The following is a 22150-nucleotide window of genomic DNA, read 5'->3' as shown; positions in this document are numbered from 1 at the left end:
TGCTCTGTTGCGCACGTCGTTGAGGGGTCAGGTTTCCTGCTTGTTTGCGGAAAATTTGGCCCGTGGCTACAATCCTCAACACATGGCATCATCTGATCCACTTGATCCGTCTAACAATTTCACTCCTCTAGGCCATGTGTTGGATGGGTCTCACGGACGAGCACTTTCATCACGTGCCCGATGAAGATCGACCCCCCTTCATCCGTCAGACAGAACGAACACCTAGTCAGTTCTGTCGACAGCTCAAATTGCTCATAGTTTATTTTACCTATTCACTCAACACTAAACACAACTCTTGCACAAAGGCAGATTAAACGTGCGTCTGGCTTTTCTTTCAAGGAATTTAGTAGTAGAGGCTCATCGAAAGAACCTCAATAAAGGGGTTAGAAAGATTCTTGTCGTGAAAGGACCTGAAATATCATAACAGCTGGAACGTGTTAAACTTCTTCACCAATCATTTCCTATTCAACTGACACACTTATGATAGAGTCGAGCCGGAAACATATAAAAAAGCTTTAATGTAGGGTTCAGTTCTCAGAGAGTGAATAACAGAGCAGAATCTTACGTACAGCAGCGGACACGACAAGTGTTCACTAATTTTCGATCAACTATACGAACTTCTCTCGCGCACTGCACTAGTCTGTGGACATAAAAATGAATTTCCAAGCTCAGGATTCTTAAAGGAAAAATCGGTTACTAAGTATCAGGAGCAGAAAATGTTCGGATACATAAAGCAATAAAACTCCTCCAACCAAAAACACACACACATCATGATTATTGTTTGTAACCATTGTTCATTATATGGTTCATTTTTTCCTTTAATATTTTGTATTGAATTTTAAAATCTAGACTTGACGTAATCGTAACTCCTGTTTTCGGCTGTGACAATCTGGCTTCTCTGTCGCTCTTTAATAATGGATGATTCTTCATGTGCTGCACCAGCCGGGCCCTTGTAATCGTGTCTTAAACTCCCTCTCACTCGTATGCCCCGACCCATACCCCTCTGCTTCAACTTTCCCATCCTGATCCTGCTTATCGTCGTTTAGTTTCGTTCGTTTGCATGCGTTTGGAGTGCAGTTGGCTGAATGCGATTTTTCGATTATTATCAGTTGTGATGTTGTGTTTTGCTGGACTGTAGAAGAGCTATGTTTTTTTGTTTGTTGCATTGTTTTTCTTCCTTTTCCGTCCGGTGATCAGCTGTGTTGCTGCTTTGCTTGTGTTGTGGTAATGTGGTAGTGTGTTTATTGCGCTTTATTTGCTATCTCTGCACGCTGTTGCAAAAAAGGCAGTGTGAATACTGCTTACGGGTAACACTATACGCACGTCCTAGCAAAACCGATCGACGTATCCTTTCACACGCTGCTCAGAAACTCTCGGTCCGGTTTTAGACTGCGCTCTACGACGTACAGCTCACTGCCTACAGCTCCCTGTCGTTCTGCACTAGAGCCACGCGTCACGGGTCACTAATCATTAAGCATCGTAAAGAGAGTATTGGTTGTAATCAATATTATGTTGATCATTATCATTCGTTCGTTACATTGCAGTACACCTCCCCTTTTACACATGGAAAATCCATGCCGAGACCTATGGAAGCAATGTCAAAAAGAAAGCAAAAAACTGATAACGAATATCGAAACAAAAAAAAACCAACGCCTCAATCAGTACTTTTTCGTCACCGAACTTGGCCTCATACCAGAGTCGTATAAATTTCATATAAAATGTTCGAAATTTATAAATCATATAAAATGTTCGTATAAATTTCTCACCACAAATCACATTCGTTCCTATGTCCTTTCCTTGCCTAACGACTTTCAATTTCGTTTGTTGGCGTGTTGGCCTTCTGTGTCGCTGTGTTAGTGTTAGTGCAAATTTTCATTTTATTATCTTCATTCCAATGTTTTCTTCCTTCACTCAATAACGATCGTGTATATGTGTTTATGTGTGTGTGTGTGTGTTTGTTCGTAGAATAACAAAGCTGTTTGGCGCATCTTCTAGCACGCTTTAACGCAGACATATTCCTTTGACGCTTTTACAACAACCAGTACAAAAGCTCGCGCAACTCAGGTGACTAGATAGGTAAAAGCTATCAAACCCATGGCCTGCTCGTCAGTGAGCGACCGCCAGGTAGATGAGTAGTAGTAGTAGTAGAAACAGATAACACAAAGTGTAGGCAACATAGCAACAACAGTGGGATAAATAGAGCTTACATTACATATATAGTGCAGCTTTTGCGATACAATTTCTGTAAGTTGTTTCGTATTGATTTTTTCCACCTCTCCTCCTCTTTCTTTTGTTTTCTTCTTAATTGTTCAAGTATTATAATTGCAAATTTCACTGTCGACTAAACCATACGTGTTTGCTGGCCGATGCGCGGGCATTATCGCGTCCCGAACGCGGTTCCGGTGTAAAAGTCAGCTTAAGCGCGGTACGCATCGATACAAACGCTCTTTTCTGCCCGCCCAAATATGTAGCCAAACTTTTATTTAATTTTAACCACCGTTTTTCCTGCTTACGTTTGTTGCTAGTCCTTTAAATAATGGATGAAATGTGTGTTTTGCCCCTTTTACATTACGCGATACGTGTTTCGGTATGAAATTTAACTAGTCTGAAAAGTTTGTTATGCAAATGGTGTACGGTTTGTTTTAAATGGAGCAGCAAAAATAGTGTAATCCATCCTGTATCCTGTAAAGATACTGCTAGATGCTTCTAACACCTTCGCTTCTAATCGTACTATCATGTTTGTATGGAGAGGTTTTTGCTTCCTTTTGTGTTAACCGGACGTGAAATTTTCCATGTTTTATCATCTGCTTCTTCTTCTCACTGCGGCTGACTGCTTCTTGCTTCGCTGTATTATCTTTTGCCTGTTTGCCAAACTAATGCTTACAAAGAGAATCATCTTGCATATCGGTTTTGGGTTCGGTGTGCCCGGTTTGCAAAAACGCCTTCGAAATCAAAACTCCGTAAACGTTTGGCGCGGTATGTTGGTTGCTTTAGTACTCATCGTTACAACGATTCTGGTGCGGATCGGTTCAAGGTGAGCAGATCACTGGCTGTAGCATGCTGTGTCCTGCGGGAAAAATGTGACCTCCAAAAATTTGTATGCATTTTCGCCTACCTCCTACCTACACCTGGTTTGATGTATTGAGCTGTATTTTTATCGACAAAACGCAAAAAAGCCAAACCATAAACTATGGACGGGCTATCCCGACGGGAACGTACGCCAATATACTATGCACTGTGGCACGTTATAGTATGACTGAGCAATTGTGGCTTGTTCTGCTATATTGCTTGCCAACCCGTCAAAGTGGTATGGCTACCAAACGGCCTACAAGGACAGTTGTCGTCTAGGCAAACTGCCACGATCTAGCAAAAAAAAATCAGCGGCACGACAAAGCACGGCCAAAAATATAACCAAACAACTACGAATGATTCTCTTTGACTTCGTAAACTGCAGACGGATGATGATTTGTTACGTTCGGACTCAAACGGTCGACTCTGAGGTGCAACAGCTCAGGTCACCTAGCTAATGGTGTTTTGCTGTGGTGTGGCGTTTTCGGTTTTCGGTTTGCTAGATTTTACCTTTGTACCTTCCTATCCTGTCCTGTTCTTGTGTATCATATATGGAACGTGTGTGTGTGTCTGTGGACGAAAGTAGCAGCAGCGTAGAAAACTCAAGCCAAATTACTGCATTATGTTTGTTTTATCGAACCCGTTACACCGACCTCGTTGTAAACACTTGTAAGCCAATGTTTACCGTGCTGGGTTTGCAATTAAATTGAAGAGGGATTTTCCGCTACCATTATTTGTTACCGGGCGGCTCAAGTAGATGTTGACTCATGCCGCGTTCGCAAGCTGCAATTTGTTTTAACCAAACTTCCAATCTCCCCTTTCGCTCTCGCACAGATCTGTCTGCCAAACTAGCTGCTGCGAAACTATATGGAGCTGCAGCATCTTACCTTCTGCCTTGCCGAAATATCGCGTCGCGGCTCAAGCTGTGTACTTCGTTCGAACGAGAAACCTCTTGAACACGCTGCTTAAACGTACTCTTACGGCTTCCCTGAGAGAGACTGAGTGAGTGAGTGCATGTGACTTACTGTGTGCCAGTGGTTATAAGATTCGAAAGCTAGCCTATATAAATGTGCCCGAATGGATGAGATGAAATTCCGCGACGAACGTGATGCGTTGCAGGTTCGTCAACCGAAAGGGTTTGGATGAAGCGAAAACGAAGCATTTGTTATTGTGGTTGAAAACTATGAAATGAACGTCCGTTTAAATCGGAATACCGACACGGGGATTGGTTCACCGCTCACTATACCCTAAACATTAAATAACAATACTACTATGCAGCCCTTCCTGTACGCGCGTACTAATACTAAACACCAGCCCCGGAACGGAGACACTTACTTCCCTCGTACCTGGTACACTGGTTCGAAAAAGCACATAAACACACAGAAACAGTCCACCGGGCTGCGCGTGAGAACGCCGAGAGTTTTGATAAGTGAGTTTGGTTGGTTTTTACGTTACTGGTTTTGCTTCTTTTTTTTACTAGTGTACCTGACTACCCTGTCACTGTTTGTGTCCTAAGCAACACCCCTGCTGCTGCCGACACCCGTTCGACGTGTGTTGCCACGCTAGCGCAACGGGTTGTGTTTTTATCTTGAGTGGTTTTCGATGCTCATTGCTTCGATTGATTTAACAGTCGTGTCATATCGATTTCCCTTTTTTCCAGCTGTTTGGAAGCTATTGCCACTCAAACGCCCCCAGCCCACCACAGTACGGCAGCAGCAAAAACAATATTAACCCTGATCTGCCTGGATGCTATGCCGGGAAGTGTTAGCAAGCAGAAGGAAAAACTAATACTCTCCCCGGTTCACTCCTTAAGACTCTTCCGGCTTTTCGTTCGGGTTGCCCCAGAAACGATCGAACCGATCGCGTGCCTTGTCGAGCACTTCCGTGGCAACGTTCCGATTGCCCAGCGGTGAATTGATGTCCGACTCGAACGTCGGATCGTCCAGACAGCGCAGGGTCGAACCGGCCACGGGTTTATCGTAGCGTACCGGTTCCGGTGCCGGAACTGGTGGGGCTACAGTTGAAACAGCTGCTTCGTCTTTCGGATCTCCGGTAGCGGACGAAGCGACAGTTGGTGCGGCAGATGGTTGTGATGGTGGTGGATGCGAAACGGTCATCGGTTCCGAGATCGCTATCGACGTTGGGTTGACCGATGAAGCAACGGATGATTTCGAGCGTGGCAAATCATCGTCTTCATCTTCCGATTCCTTAATCGAGCTCGGTTCTAGTTTGGTATCTACGGAGAATGAAGAAAAACTTAATTTAAAAACCTTGAAAATAAGAACATAACAGACGCGGTGATAAGTCTTTGCCCTGACACATAATTGGTGCCACTAGAATAAAATCCACATGCTGCGACTATCACGAATTTTAAACAAACAGACAAATACTAATCTTCCCATCGATCATTTACAACTAAGTTCAATATTTACTAGGCATTTTCGATTGTTCAGAAAGCTCTGGAGGTGCCGACTGTGGTGGTGGCGGCGGTTGTTCTACTGGAGTTGATGCCTTAATTTCGCTGTGCGGACGAATCATTGGATCACCTGCAAATGAGCAATGAACTCAATGAATGTGACCAAACAACGCCAACGGTGCCACCGGTCCCAACTTACCCTCCCGCACATTCTGCGTCACGGTGAACGTTTTGCCCGTGTCCAACGGTACAGTCCAGTTGACCGGATCGGGCGAGCGCATAATGATTTGCTCCGGTGACTTGACGCGTGTCGGCTCCGGTGGTGACTTGATTATCTGCTCGAGTATTTCCGGAGGCGGAGCCACGGTCGGCTGACCCACAGCTACTGCTGGACTCACAGTCGGAGCACTCTCTTTGTCCGCATCCTCAACGCCTGTACGGGATAATGCAACATGGTGTGCGGATGGTGCAACAATATGCAACAGGTACGGTACGGAAGAAGAAAACACGGAAGTGACAGAGAGACGTCCAGGGGACATTAGTAACGCTCACTCACATACACGGTACGTACTACAACTACACGCACAATCACAATCTTCAAACTTTCAAAAGAATAGAAAAACCGAACTTAAGCTCCATCGTGATTACCAACGAAAGACGGCACGGAACCGAAAGTTACAAAACAAAACAAAAATCAACGAACGAAGCACTTCACACAATCACACACAGAGGAAACAACGACACTAAGGGAAAGTACGGTAAGTAACACAAAACAACGCAGTCTAGCTCTTCAACTTGTCTAAGCATATGGTAGAAGAAAAAACCAAACTGAGGAAACGTAAGAGTAACGGTGATTACAAAACTAAACAAAACTGTCTACACAGAAGGAAAGATTAAGTACACACATATAATCACATCTAGGGAGGATCAGAAGAGAGAAAGAAAGAGCGTTAGATAAGGAGGTAGAGTAACACCTTCTAGAAGTAGCGACTACAGTTAGCTACAAATCAGTAGAGACAGACAGGTGTACAAATAATACGATCTAGTACGAGCTAGTGGCATACCGAGAAAGATATTTACAACAACGATAGATAATACACACACACACACGCGCGCACACTCTAATACAATAATGGCACACACAAACACGAGTATGCATTCACACACGTGAACAAACAGCTCACGCGATCAGGATATGGAGATAGACTGAGCGAGAGAGATCAAGCAAATCGCTGCAGATCGCGAAAACTCACACACATAGGAAATAGGGGGTTAGCTCGATCGAGAACTATTTAACTTTTGTTAATGTATGTGTGTGTAAGGACAAGGATAAGACAATCTTCTGAGGCCAAAGCGGCCATCAGGCACTCGTTTTATGAAGTTCTGTTTTCATAATGTGACGTTTGATTGAAAGAAAAAAACAAAGTAATCGCAAGTGAGATAGAGGAAGAGAGTATAACTTTAACATAGATAAGACAATTTTTAAATGGAAGGTAAGGGGAGAGCAAGAGGGCAAAAGGTAGAGATAGAGAGCACGCGAATAGAGAGGGTCGTGACAAAAAAATGGCAAAATAATGCGGTTGAATGGCACGACCTCCGTCCCCGAAGGCTACTTACTTCCGATGGGTAATTTTTTGTCCGAATCGACCGATCTGGCGCTGGCGCTGCCCCGACCGCCGGTACTACCGACACCGCCCTCGCCCACCCCCCTCTGCTTCTTCCTCAGCGTGCTTGACGCCGACGAAGGGGCAGAGGAGTCGCTCGCCAGACTGGTGGGCGGTTTGGCCGTTCGGCCGGCCGACTGCGGTGTCGCTCGCTTGGTGCCGCCGGTCGCGAGCGTGAGCTTGGCGCGGGCGGCAGCGGCGCCGGTACTAGCGACGGCGGGGGTGCTGTTGTTGGTGGGCGCGATTATGGACGCGGCCATTGTGGTGGCGGATGATGATGGTGATGCATTGGGAAGATGATTGTTGTTGGTGAGGTTCGTGAGATTACTGGTATGCGGAGGATGGAGGCGGCTCGCGGGCAGGGTGCTGCTCTTCGAGCGGGAGTGATTGGTGGTGGTGGAAAGGGATGCTGGCGATTATCAAAGAGAGAAAAACAGAGAGATAGTTTGATAGAAAGAGAGAGAGAGAGAGAGATAGAAACAGCGTGAGTGACAAAGTGACCGGCAGCGAAGGCGAAGGTGACAAAACCGAACACACGGCACGCACGAGTTTGTGCAGATAGGATCCGCAAATGTGGAACGAAAGAAGAGAAAAGTCATTGATGGTGGTGCGGTTGAGTATGTGTGTGGGTGTGTTTGGAGAGGAGAAGCGCACACACAATGCGCATAACACGGTGTGGAAGAGAAAGAAAAGAACGAATATCGAAAGATTAATGAGTATGGCTGTCGTACCGAACTCGGTCCACGCTTTGCATCATTAATAAATAGAGTAAGGCTTTGTGGCGATCGTTTTTGTGTTGTGTGTTTTTCGTTGTCGGGATGTCAATCGAAATGACAATCGTAATCATCTGGCCTGTATTTTGTGTGTGTGAGTGTGCTGGTGCTTGCACCGGCTAACAAAAGGTTATTCAACGTGTGGAACGAACGAAGTAAGGAAGACGAGGAGGCTGATGATTGAGGAGGAACAGTATGATCGGAGTGAAAGATTGGTAAGCTAAGACTGACCCGTCCTGTGCAGAGCGGAAGTTAATATAGTACAACCTCGATGTTATTACTATGCTTCACCAAGAATCCCTAACAATGGTAAAAGGTATTTTTATACAAATACAGTCCCTCGATCAACAACGATGGAGACGCCCAGTAGCTGGTAAGAGTTAGTGGCGGGAGATTAACGTTGAGTGAGAGCATGATGCTTCATAACAAACTGTTACAAATACATATAACCACTTTTAAAACAGAACTCTGTTTTGTTTTCACTATTCTATGTTTAACTATTGTCCATCGTTCCACTACTAAACACACAGAATAACACCAAAACCACAAAGAAAGGAAACGAGTATTTAGTACTATCTAAATGTTATGTCTTCAGTTCTAGTACTAATCTAGAACTAAGTAAAGCTCTAACCCAGTTCCTTTCTCATTTCAATTAGTTTAGAACGTCCATAGAGCAACCAGATTTCTGTTCTTTCTAGCTTGCAACTATCCAATTCTCACTATAAGCATTAGAGCAGGTGGAGAAAGAAAAGCCGCTTCTTAAGTGAGTTTAAATTTGATTCAAAGTCTTAGTGCACCATAAAGCACACTTCAGTCTTCAATTCGTTGTAAGCGGGTTTTCTTTACATGCCTCACACGTTAAAGCGACTCTTACGCCAGTTCTATTGCTTTGCTTAATTTTTGGATCTATTCTAGAAGAATCTGATAATTTCACTGGGTACTAAATACTTAAGGGTTACGTTTGTGTTACTATAGAATTTTAACAAAATTGTCGAAATTTGTTTTTTTTTTCATTAAGTCTAATTCACTTTTAATAAAAATACTGTACACGAACTAATAGATAAATCGTTTTTGGCACATAATTTCATCACACCAATCACCTTCACATTTGTCCGGCGACAAGTGATCGTTAATGTAGTTTCTAGCTTGAAACAATACGAATAGAATGATAGAGGGCACAGAAAGATAGGTCAAACAGGTACAAGAAATCCAACGGAGAACAGCAAAGAGGGGCAGGAGTTTCAAAACGGGACTTACAACCTAAATGGGGAGGGCTTCTAGTATCAAAATCTGACTGAACGATATAGCAAACGGAAGGAACGTAGCTCTAGCAGAAGTAAACGTAACTGAAGAACGTAAACGTAAACCTAGCCAAACACATTCGGTCGTCCGTCTGCGACGAACTTCCGCTACCGGTACTCACTCGGCCGTGGTCTTCGTTCCGGTTGCTGCGGCTGCTGGTTTTGCGCGATGGTCGGCGCCGTGGCCGAGGTCGGCGTTTTCTTGTGCGTTTTTGCTGCGGATGAAGCAGTCGAGGCGGCAACCGTACTGCCCGAACGGATCTGCCGTTTGGGCGATCCACCGGCGACCACCGGTGTGGTACCATCGGGTGCGACGGTCGGTCCAACCGATTGCGAACGTCCTACAAATATGTGGTAAAAATTCAAATTAGTTTGAGGTTAAATTGGTCAGTTTATGCAAACTATTCTATCGCTCCTAGAAGGCAAAGTTTAGTCAATTGTAACTATTTAAGTAAATATTTAGTAAATTCAAAGATTTATTTAGAGTTGTTTCTGGAAGCATTCAATCCGATAGATTCTTCCACTTTGCATCTACAAGTTACCTTCCTTAACTGTATTCTACTCGTGGACCCCCTAATTGCCCTATCGAAATGTAATCGATAGTTTGTTTTCATGAATGTTGATTTAATTTACATGAAGTGATATTTCAACAGAGTGAGGCACATTGTTGATAATCGATTGATCAGCTAGATCTCATTGATAGTCAGCTAATTCATGAAACTACTTGGCGTGAGTAGTGAGACACGTGTGTGCAAGTCTTATCGATGGTATTCCCAATCGCTAGCCCAGCTCAATACCAAAATATGTTGAATAAGCAAAATTGAAGCTTGAGACATCGCAGCAATTAGATTGATTAATAAAACACAATCGTTACTGAGCACTAAGCAAGTGTGATTCACAACTATATGGAAACGTACAAAATATATCACACGATCGATTTTTGCAGCCCTTGCGGACCGAGAATTTTATTCCAACGCACCAATGCTTCTCCAGCCAGCTGAAAATCATCTGCATGTAAACCACCAATCAAGTATATATTTCTGCATTTTAAAACAAAGGATTTGTAAATCGATTTAAAAATTTAGAAATGAATGTACCAGTTGGGCATCCCATTTTCTTCAGGACTTAAATTGATTTACGATATTCTGTAGATGACATATGCCTAGCGTATGGCAAACATATCAGAGGGCATTCCAATCACAACATATTTTAACACTACAACAACCATTGGCCTGGGTCAGCAACAGAGCTAAGAATACTGACATATCAGCTGATCATTTTGACGCAAGGATTTTGACTACAAATTGAACTGGTAACTTCCCACCAAGAAAGGGCAGCAAACATTCACATGTGTTATTAATTTCCAATAATCCTGAACATAAGCACCTGAAAGCTTGCCGACCACTACTTACCCTTACCGGACATTTTCTTCGGGCTTATCTTCTGCGGGCTTCCCTTCTGTGGACTGCCGTGGCGTGATAGGGCCGTCTTCTGCGGGCTACCACGCTGCGGGCTGTCGGCCTTTGAACGCGGGATCGCCGGCATCAGCTTTTCGCGTGTCGGTGAAGGCAACAGGGCACCCTCCTCGACGTCCGGACCAGTCGTGCGCTCCAGATGATGGCGAATCGCATCCTTGCGGCTGCGGGCTGCAGCAGAGAAGTTCAACCCATCTGGCAGTGCTGCCTTGCTGAGTTCGACCGGCCGTGCACTACCCGGAACCCGTGCTCCACGAGCGAACGGTTTGGTTGGAGAGCTCTTCTTGTTGTTTTCCTTCTCCTTTTCCTCTTTCGTAATTGGCCTGAGATAGAGATGGAAATAGGCAATCAGATGTACTTTGTCGCATTACCAGGTAACAAAACAGCTGACGTACCGTACGCTTGATGCCAACGAAAGCGCACTCAGCGAACTGCGACGGGACACTTGGTCCCACAGTTCAACCTGCTTGTTAAAGAGATCCGGATTCATTTCCACTCCCCAGCCTCGGTTCTGAAAGTCAATCAACATGGTACCAAGATGAGAGCAAGCTCTTATCCGCTTATAAGTTTCGACTATCTACCGGCACCTACCCGGTATTCGCCAGCTTTCTTCCGAAGCTCCAGTACCTCCTTGTACCAGGCATTATCGATGCCAGAGCTTGCCTGTGCCCGTGACCCATCACCTGCTTCCGGTTCGAAACCAAACTTTTCCTTCTCCACGCGTAGTGCCTTTAGTTTCTGCTCCACCACACGAGCCATCTCTCCCCGTCTGATGGGTTTAAAAGAGCAAAATATCGGCGGATTAGCCTTAGATCGCACTTCATTCTTTGCAAAAGGTTGCAGTTTGAGGCAAAAGTAGGAAAACCACTCCGCCCCCCCCCCCCCCCCCTTGAAATCATTTCACTCCCACCCCACCCCACAACATATTACTTTTCATTCGGTTGCTGCGACTTTTCCATCGACGTCTCGCAATCGTTGACCAGTGGTTCAAGCTCCGTGGCCGTGGCTGCATGATTGCCCACGTGGCATGAAATGGAAATTCATTCAGATGCATACGGTAAGAGACAGGGAAACAGGGTGAGGGAAATGTTAAATCAGGGGAAAAAGTACACACACACAAAAAGAAAGAGAGAAAAAGAGAACAAATAACAGAACATCATTACTCGGCGGGAACGTGTTTCCGTTGGTGTTGTTTGGTAGAGTAAATATCGGTTTCGGGTACGTTCTGCCACCTACGTCGGTGAAATGAACGTACTTCGTACTTCGGAACGAATCATCTTGGGGAGCTTAGCAAAGGGATCAACCGGGAACGACGATGTTGGAATGAGGTGCTAATGATGAGGGCGTAATTTCGTAAGAGTATCTCGGGGGAAATATCTGGAATAAGAGTATGGCATTGTACAAGGATTTATGCGAGAAAGGACAGAGATACATATCTTTGTGGTTCTATACTTCCTGTTATTTTATGTGTTATTTTATATACCTTATACATGCGATAACAGATAAGCGTGAAGCTTACATTCTGTCAGCCATTTTCTTGTTTGTAAGTCACTAATAGACTCCAATGATTCAAAATCTCTAATGTAACTAACCAACTCGAAATTTGATACTTCCACACGATGGAAGAATATCAGAAAATCGTGATAGTGAGATTATTTTAACAGCTAGAGACCATGTGATACAGTAAAGGGGAGTTGAATACAAATCGGATCAAGCGAAATTATCTCCAAACGACCGTCTGGTAATACCAAGTGAAGTCGTTGATAAAGGCCTGAGCATGATATGCAACGTTAGGCGACGATGCCCCAGACTTTTACTAGAACCCATAGTTATGGATTATGAAGGATCAAATTCAACACCGAGTTCGATGCGTCAAATGCTTTGTCGTAACTGGTGTCCGTAGTTTATCAATTAGCCGGATAGCCAGATCTGCGTACGAACAGAAGGTTTGAATGAAGAATCGATACCTTGTTCACTCATCGATAAGGCCCGTCTACCGAGAAAATTGTCAGAATCTATCACCTTAAGGCGGATGGATCATTTCAAAATAAGCCTATCTTGATATGCTTGAATACTAGGAACTCTGCTTCGTCTGTGATGGTTTGAGAGGTAGTAATATGTGTGAACGGGGCGGTCCGGTTGCCGAGGGGAAAGCTGCGCTGGTCTTCACATGGCAGTTGTAGTGCCAAAGAAGAAGAAGAAACCATGTCACAGAAAGCCAGAAATGGCAGGCCAAGGAAAAAAAATGAGTGAACTTACGCTGGACTCCGTAAAAAAAATTCAACATCAACGCAATCTACTAAAAAACCTGTCGGGGGATACCGACAATACTTGGGAATACGACCAAAGTGTCGGAGGATACCTTGATCGTTTTTCTGGTAAAAACTTTGAGACCATGTATCTTTCCAAATTTGAACAAATTTTCTCAGGACTGTTTTACTTGATCACATGAAATCTGAAAGCTAATCTTAAGAATAGATTAACCGACTTCCAGGACAAGCCTTTGTGACTTGTGACTGCGACATGTATAGCATCTTGCTAATATACCATTCTTCACCAATAACATATTTGAAAGGGGTACTAAACTTGTTAGCGATTTAACAAGTAGCTGAAATGCTCTAATTTGCAGAGTTATAATCAATTCAATACATGGAGTACATGGATAGGAATGACAAAGAGCTGCACCTATTGAGAAAGAGCACCATTCAATAAAGATATGTACCACTGTGATGGATTAAGTTGAATGATAGGGATAGGAAACAGGGAGTTGATTCCGATAATATTTGAAACATTTTTTTTCTTTTTCATTTTTCAAAATAAACAAACGATTGAGAAGATACGAGCGGCCAACGGGGTTTGATACGGATGGAATTGAAATAAAAAAAAACTTGACTAATCGTGGTACAAATTAATATAATGCTCCTGGGTTATTGTTTTGATCCGCGGAAGAAATTTAAGCCTAGTCGGAAAAAAAGTCTAGAACTAATATAATGAAAGTGGGAAATCTTCGTTCTAACAATTTCATAACGAAACGATTTAGTTCTTCACATAGGGATCGCATAGGTGTGTTCATTGCGGCTGGATTTCATATAGAATATTCAGATAAATAACTTTTCTTTTATCGCTTATTAACATTTTTGTCAGACGAAAAATATGTTTCTGTTGCCAATTTAATTGAAAAATACTTTCTTAATTTTATTTTTTATTAAATAGAACCATTTGAAGGAAAATTTAGACAGTGTAAAATTTTGATCAGAGTAATATTTCAAGTGAAATGCCAAGAAAGTAATCAGAATCAGTAATAACAGTGAGGAAATTTACATCAAAGCATAGCAAAACAAGACTGTATAAAGTAGGTAATTGAAGCGTAATACCATTAAGTAAGGGATACAGTATTACGGCAATACAAAAAAAACACACACACATACACAGAAGAACGGCAGCGTAATAGCGCGCAAAGGAGACAGTAGAAAACCGACCATGCCGTGAAATTGTTCCAGAAGAAGAAAGATTATACGTTTGAAGAACCACTATGAGAAAAGCTACGTAAAGGAGCCGAATGAAGTGGATCTCTACGCTCAAGGATGCAAAACGCGCGAACTATGGCGGAAAGTCGTCTGCGAGCGAAATTAAGATGCGATTATTAACAAGAACAGAACAAGAAGTTAAAGAGCTTCCGCACAGAGAGAGCGAGAGAGAGAGAGAGAGAGAAGGGGTTGGTTTGGGTTGGAGGTTGGAGGGCGTACAGGGAAAGCAAAGAGCTTTCTAGCGGCTAGTGAGTGAGCCATACGACTGTGTAAGCACGAAAGAAAAGAAAAAAAAAAACAGAGAGCGAAACGGAAGAACGATGGTTGTTTTTTTTTTGTTTTTTTTTTTTTGTTAAGAGGATCGGAATGGTTTAAAAAGCGCGCGCCCACGCGATCGCACCTTCTCGCTCGTTAGTCGTTCGTTTTTTGTGTACGGAAGCGATGGTGCCGCCTCCGGCGGCTCCGATCTGGGCCGCCTTCAGTGCGCCCATGGAGAGGGACTTGCGCGGGGGTGCATCGATAGTGTCCGCACCGTCACCGTCGCCTCCAGCGCCGTGCGCACCAGCCCCGGGGCCGCCCCTGATCGCGCGCCGCACGTGTGGCCACACGAACTGGAGCCGGTACTCCGTGCTCAGTTTGGTAATGGTTTTTTTGAATAGTCCACTAGAAGAAGACTCACCCGCCTGAAACGAAACACAGGACGTGAACAGCGATGGGGGGAGGGTTGAACACGGGAAATGGATTAGGAAAAAGGGAAAGAGAATGGGAAAGAAAAAACGAAGGAAGAGAAAAAAAAGGTACGTTAGCAAAAGTGATTATGCAAAACCGTCCCGGTCCGGTTGGACACACCGGTCCGGTTGGAGAGTAAGTAATATAGGTACACGCTTCGTTTAAGACTCAAGGTTTAAAACTTGAAACAGAAAATCAATGCTTGAAACACAAAAAAAATCTAAAAACCAAAAATAAACCACATTTCAAGGACAGCGAAAGACAGTACAGAAAGGAAAATAGAACCAGGAACATAAAATCCAGGACAAAATAAAAAATACAACGATGACGATGTTCTGTTTGTTGGCTTGTGTTTTGTTGTGAGACAGGCGGCTCTAAGTGCACTCTACGAATGCACAACTGAACGTGTATGTCCTTATGTCTTAGCCATCCTAAGATGATGATGTGGTGTGGTGTTTCTTGATGATTTTGTTCACATTCGGAGCAACGTATTGTACAATGTTGCATGCAGTATGGATGAAAAGGCTCTCAACACATTGAAAATACGCCCATGTGAAACGATGTGATTAATTAAATGATGAAAGAAAATGGGTTTTCCCTATTAAATGCGCCCACTAATGAGTGTGTCCTTGCCTAATGAACGGTGATGACAATAACTGGGACATCGTCTTATCTACACACACAGTAACGTTAGCGCAGTGTGATAAAAAGATGGAACATAAATGCAAGCACACATACACACGCCCGCACGCACAAGCACACACTCTCGCAATGGCACAAACAATCAGGTAAAAAACACACGCACACACTTTCTGTAGAAAAACAAAACAACTGGCAGCAGAAACCAAAACGGAAGAAAGAACCCAAAAACCGGAAATATGGATACCGTTAACCAAAGCACACACACACACGTATACACATACGCACACACACGGACGATAAAAGCGGCCACGTTACCTGTTCCAGTGCCCTGCCCGAGTGCGAAACCGGCTCGATCGTTCCGTTCGCATATCCGGTCCCGGTCGGAAGCCTTCCGTTAGCGACACCAGCCGGCGGTCCTTCCGATTTACTGCGGCGCGACGGCGTTCCACGCTCTTCAGACTGTAATTAAAATGAATACATTGTTTCGCTCGCTTGGGCGCATTTGTTACAAACAAAAACAGACACAAATACAGAGACAACGGGACACAGTGATCTGAGAGGGGGAGCAATACGTCTTCAAGGGAATGGCCGTTCGCCATTGGAACGCAACCGTAGGCTTTTTTCACTTTTCTTTTGAACTACGGGACGCATTTGATTTGGGGAAGGTCATTAATGCATTTTAGAAAGTTGGAACAACATTTTTAAGAGGTAACGATTATGGCAGATAATACAGTATAGCAGATAGTTCCGGAATGTAACATAACGTTACTGTGTAATTTGGTCGCATTTTGCGTACCATGACAAAACTGGTTAGTTCTGTAGCAATTAGAAGCGGTTTAGCTTTTGGCAGTAAGCTATTTGATTCAATCTCGTACTAGAGAGACGATACGTGGTTAGGGAACGGATTCTACCTGCGGCAAGCTCAAACTCAAACTGTTCTGATCGAAAAAGCAAACAACTTCTAGCAAGAAATCAGGATCAAAGTTGGGACCGAACGGTTTTCTAGTTTCGAGACGAACAGGACGGTGGCTAAGGCTAAGCTAGGGTATGCACGTTAAGGACAGAAAGATATACCAATGATGAATGACATGCATTTGTTGGAAAAGAAGATTCGAATTACTTTATTCAAATGGACTGAACTCTTGCATTGATCATCAAAGATCAATACAGTCCAGTAATAAGGAATATTTTCCTCCTTTTCTAAAGTCACGTGCAAGTTCATGTGGAGCGAATATTGTAACTCTTCTACAAGAATCAGACCGTCAAACGTTTTCCGGTGCTTACAGCTCCCAAGCATTCAACTCCAATTCGCAATCAATTAACGTAACGTATTCATTTTAATTAAAATCTTTCAAACAGTTTGACTATGTGCTCTACTCCTCTAGTACGTCACACAGCGCGTCTATTCGATCGACGCTACGATCCTATATAGCACAACAGCACTTGTCAACGCTAGAAAGCACTAATCCACTATGAGGCGTCACTGCACTGTCACTAATACTAATCAAAAGGCACACCAGTTAACTAGATACTTCAGTCACACACACAAAAAAAAACCATACGCAATAAAAATAACACATTTGTCCTAAATAATCGATAGCAAAGCCAGCATACCGGACGTACGGGAAATGATAAACAATCGATACTAACGCTACTTGGGAGCATTTGTTACAAGTCGTTTTTTTTTTTGAGTTTGTTAGCAGGAAGTAGCAGATAGATAAAAACAAAGTGCCAGTGCATCGTCATATGCATTCTTCCCTGTGTGAGGTCAATGTGCTATGTAAGCAATGTGCTAGCAGCATACATGTAGCATACGATCTGTTTGTATCAGCTGTTACCAATCAAGGAAGCTTGTGTAGTGTAAAAGGTGATTGGAAAATATGTGCATTAATTTGCAGTTTTGTTTCGATTTTGCACTTCTTATTCAATGTAGATAATGTTTATTCCTAACAAAGAATAAAAAATAACGCATCACATGGAGGCGCCTGGTCGTTTATAGATGCCATGGAGAGGCCTGGTCGTTGATGGCGTTGGATATGAGATTTCACATTCTCAATAGAAATTTATTTTTTTAGTTTCAAACTGAGGAGGTTCTGGAGTTAATTTGGAAAATAATTCAAATTTTGTTCGCAAATAATTGACCTAATTTGTTACACCATTTCGATGACCTGCCCGAGTTTTTTTTTCAGATCTACCCCGATCAAGCTGTTGCAACACACACACAAATTTACAAACAGTTTCTGATTTAAATAGACATTCCTCCAATTGGTAGTGGACTATAAAACAAACTTCCACTAACAAGCAAACTGAATGTTTTTGTCGCCATGGCTCTTCAGGGCTGGTAGCTTCGGGTTGGCACTGTTTCTATGCATTCAACTGAACAGGGGAGCTGGCCAATTGAAACCCCACCTTCCCCAGTCTCGATGGAGTACAGAGTTTTCGTTTGTAAAAGCCTTTTAAAAGTATCTGAACGTTCAATAGAAAACACCGAAAAAGCAACATCGATTTGGTGGTTGCATGTAAAGGAAACACAAAAGGATTGGAAACACCAACATAACATTCTCGTCTCTATCTGGACCAGTCTGGTGCAGTCGTTGTCGCATCGTTTTCGTAAAGAATCAAATTAAACACAAGGAATCGAAAGCCAAAAATTAAATTTAAAAAGAGAAAGGAAAGAAAGCGAATGCACGATAAAACAAAAATGTTCCCTTACAATCCCGGACGGGTTTCGGCACGACAAAGTCGGACAACATGGAGCTAAACTTACCCTTGCTCTAGTGTGAGTCGTTGCTCCAGCATCGGTACGATCGTGCCCGATGGTTTCATTTTTACCCCGTGCGGCCAAGAACTCGTTCGTCCGGTACGCTAGCTCGGGGCACTTTTTCCTTCTCGGCAAGGGCGGCTCGTTGATCGAGGCTAAAGTGTTTGGACGGTTTTTTGTTGGTATTTTTTTCGAAGATAATGCAGAAAAAGTACATGGGAAAAGAAGAAAACTCATTCCGGTTAGTATACAGGTGTAAACAATTGAGTGTAAAGTTTCAAAACATATTAAACGGCACAACATAAGGTTGCAATTTGATCGAACTAGCTATTTTAGTAAATATTTTCTTAATTCAGGGTTGTCATATTGCTTTCAGCATTTGACAATAAGGTTTGTAAATATATTAGAACTTATAATTTTTAAAATGAATGATAAAAATACACGTAACATTTATAACATATATAATATATAACATATAAATACACGTAATATATATCTCCATGAAAAAAAAACAGTTAAAAAATACAATAAAAACATTATATTACAGTTGATATTCTTCTTCTTCCTTTGCACTACAACCTCGAGAGGTCTCGGCCTGCCATTTCTGGCTTTCTGTGACTTAATTTTACCCGTAGTAAAGTAGTCAGCCTTACGTACGGGGAGGCGGTCTTGATGGGATTTGATCCTTGGTCCTGCCGTGTGAAGACCGGCGCCGTTATCGCCTCGGCCACTGGACCGCCCCTGTTACAGTTGATATAGTTCGATCAATTTCTCTTCAGTAGAATAGCTCAATTGGGCTGAATCGACCATATTGATCTGCATCCTGCTCTGGACTTTTGACTGTTTTTAAATTCGTTGTCAATTCTGTTTTTTTTTTTCAGATTGGTCAGGAATTTTCCCTGGATGTCCACAGACATCTTCTTAGCCACAGATTTTTATGAAGGACTACCTGACCGTATTACTGCCCTGATATAGCATTTACATCAAAAACATAGGTTTAAAAATAAACTAAACGAACAATACTCATATCAGATACAAACATAAATATAACAGACAGCTGACATAGTAATAAAGCATATGACAACCCTGCCTCTATTGGCAAACAAACTGTGATAAGGATTAAGCTACAGGAACAAGTCTCGTCCTAGTACGACATCAACTGAACATGCAACTAAAAACTTAACTAATGTATATGTACAGATTTATCGCTAGCAGCACGAATAACTAATCTCCTCACGATCCAGGATATCAACTTCCCCTACCAAAACCCCATCCGTACAATGGAAAGCCTCGTACATATCAACTTCTTCTCCAATAACACTCAAACTTGCTCACTCTTCACCTCACCCACGTTTGTCGCTCGCAATAGTAGATGCTGTAAAGCTCTGCCAGAGCTCCAATCGTCTTCAGCGCTTTACAGCACATAGCACATCTTCTACTAAGTGCGGTACTTCTTCCGGTAGTCTAATTCAATTTTGATCCATCACCAACCAGTCAACCGGAACGATGCAAACACGGCCTTACAAGGGTACGACTACCCATCCCGTGTAGTCAATGTCAAATGTGGAATAATTTATGATGACACTAACATCGCACAACTTGGCAACCGGGCGCAAGTATAGAAAACCACGGTGAGTGTGACCGAGTGAGACAAGTTCTTTTTTTTTTTGTTTGACATGCTACCCCTACACTATGAGAATGTGTTTTTGATGGGACATTTTTCAAGGCCACCAGTCAAGGCTGAGATGATAGGCTCGGCGAGAGCACGGTCCTCTAATCACTACCAGCCGAAGCATTACAAAGCAAACCAACAAAACGTGCCAGCAGCCGACAAAAGCATTACGAAGCGCCTAGCCTAGCCAACCCAATCTCGAGCTCAGTGCGCTAAATCGAACGAATATTTGCCAGAATTTCGAACTTATCTTTCCACACGAAATGACACAAATGTCCCCGAGTGGAAAGCTCTCGGCTTTCGTAATGCTCTCTGTGACCGTTTTGTTTTCCGCCACCATCATGCTGAATTATGATTTATGTGTATTTGTATGTATGTATGTCTATAAGTGTGTGTGTGTGAATGTGGATGATGAAACAATGAGGATACGAGGTTGAAGGCCAACGATTGTTATGCACTGTTTGCCATGCATTAAAGCATGCTTTTATCCGAATGTAGTATAATATACAATAGCTGGAGAATACGTTTTCGATCAATGTTTGTACAATCAATCCACCCGACCAAGCACGAACACACGCTGTCCAAAGTCTGCGAAACACTGCTCCATCATCCCACCAACCGCTTCACATGTACTGTATGTTTCGAAGAAAATGGTTTCACGTTTCGTCAGATCTCTTACGCTCGCCAGACTACAAAAGCCTAAAGGGCAAATATCGTCTTTCGTTGTTTTGTTGTGCTGGCATGCCAAAAATACTGCCGCCGGTTCCATCCGATTCTAGTGCTCAGACGCGCGAGTTGCTGGGTAAACATAAATCAATGGTGACGAGTTCATCATCACTCTCGGAGGAAAAATAAATTTTATCGAGCGCTAGAGCGAACATCAGCGCGACGAATATTAAATACCTAACAAATATAGTCAAACAAGCATGTGTCTCGTTAATACCATAAAAGGTTACCATAAAAACCCTTTCAATAGAAACATCATCTCCACGATCGATTCAATCGATCAATCGCTTTCAGTCTGGTTGCTGGCTCATCTTCTGTGCCAGGGCAATAGGCAATTTGACGTTTCGTCTTTCGTACCGGCTCAAAAGGACCTTTGAAAAGGCCTGAAGGTCACGCCGTTCCGTATCAGTCGGGGCAAAGCCCAACAGGCTGTAAGCACTTCACCGTTAAACCTGTAACTGCACCGAATCTAATCGGTTTCGGTGAAGTGGCGGAAAAAATTGCTTTTCTCGTACGTACGCTCTTGGTATGGTACTCCAATATGGTGCAATCGAATGTGTTCGGAAGCGATGGAAATGAAAAATCAAGCGAGCAAAACGTACCACAGGTAAGCATTCAATTATCTCTCAATATGATTGTACTTATGTTGTATGCAGCTAATATGAGCTTGTATTAGTTTTATCCTTTTCTAAAGCCGTTACGTCAGAATTTGCCACTCTAAACTAAAAACGAATACGTTGCGGGAAAAAAAAACTGTATGCCTGGCACAAGTTTATAAGCTGGACGCAACCAGCAACCAGACCGAACAACAAGCTCCAGCCCAACACAGAACACAAAAACGGGATGGTAAAATCGAAACAATTACGCATGCATGTTTTATGATCAATTGACGGGGCTCGATTTGTTCACCAACGTTGCCCAACTTTGCCAGCACGGAACTGCATGAAGCTAAACCTTCCACTGATTGGCTTCCGTGTGTACCCCATATGGCACCGGAAGTACCGGAGAAATACACGCACACACATACGAAAGCGAAAGTATGTTCCGACACCGTACACAACCGAAGAATCCAGAGTCGGAACTTCCATCGATCGGGCCATTAATTTTAATCGCAAACAACCACCGCATAATTGATGAAACTCCGCCGCGTCAGTGATAAAACTCTGTTTTGCAAGCTGAGGCAGGGTTTCGTTTTATCGCAAACGAAAACCCGGAAACCATTTGCTTAGAATCGAGGTCAGCAAACAGTTAAAAAATCAAACGGACCCGATCAAATTGCTCGAGAAGCGGTTTTTGTTATTATAACGCTCCGCGTACTTAGCTGCTCCAGATCTTTGTCCCGTTGATCCAGTTATATTTCTTCGCTTATTGTTGGTGCAGCTGAAGATAATTATA

At 43.1% G+C, this 22150-nt stretch overlaps 1 protein-coding gene across 10 annotated transcripts in view; it reads right to left on the bottom strand.

The window, feature by feature from the left end:
• Positions 1 to 774: 774 nt before the first annotated feature.
• Positions 775 to 22150, bottom strand: part of LOC118506179 (proteoglycan 4) — a 32913-nt gene continuing 11537 nt past the window's right edge. For 4 of the 10 annotated variants that reach the window (XM_036042952.1, XM_036042954.1, XM_036042956.1 and 1 more), the window contains 12 exons: positions 18364 to 18512; positions 15912 to 16055; positions 14626 to 14908; positions 11629 to 11704; positions 11290 to 11467; positions 11094 to 11209; positions 10636 to 11021; positions 9346 to 9564; positions 7103 to 7558; positions 5685 to 5918; positions 5502 to 5615; positions 775 to 5305 (listed from right to left, as the gene is read on the bottom strand). In XM_036042952.1, the coding sequence (XP_035898845.1) occupies positions 4878 to 5305; positions 5502 to 5615; positions 5685 to 5918; positions 7103 to 7558; positions 9346 to 9564; positions 10636 to 11021; positions 11094 to 11209; positions 11290 to 11467; positions 11629 to 11704; positions 14626 to 14908; positions 15912 to 16055; positions 18364 to 18512 (2783 nt within the window). In that variant the 3' untranslated portion in view covers positions 775 to 4877. The remainder of the gene's footprint in view (positions 5306 to 5501; positions 5616 to 5684; positions 5919 to 7102; positions 7559 to 9345; positions 9565 to 10635; positions 11022 to 11093; positions 11210 to 11289; positions 11468 to 11628; positions 11705 to 14625; positions 14909 to 15911; positions 16056 to 18363; positions 18513 to 22150) is intronic. The other 6 variants (XM_036042955.1, XM_036042958.1, XM_036042960.1 and 3 more) reach the window with 6 other exon arrangements.

This window comes from Anopheles stephensi, chromosome 2, assembly GCF_013141755.1.
Source record: "Anopheles stephensi strain Indian chromosome 2, UCI_ANSTEP_V1.0, whole genome shotgun sequence".
Lineage (NCBI taxonomy): Eukaryota > Metazoa > Arthropoda > Insecta > Diptera > Culicidae > Anopheles > Anopheles stephensi.
This window is presented reverse-complemented; position numbering and strand designations above follow the sequence as displayed.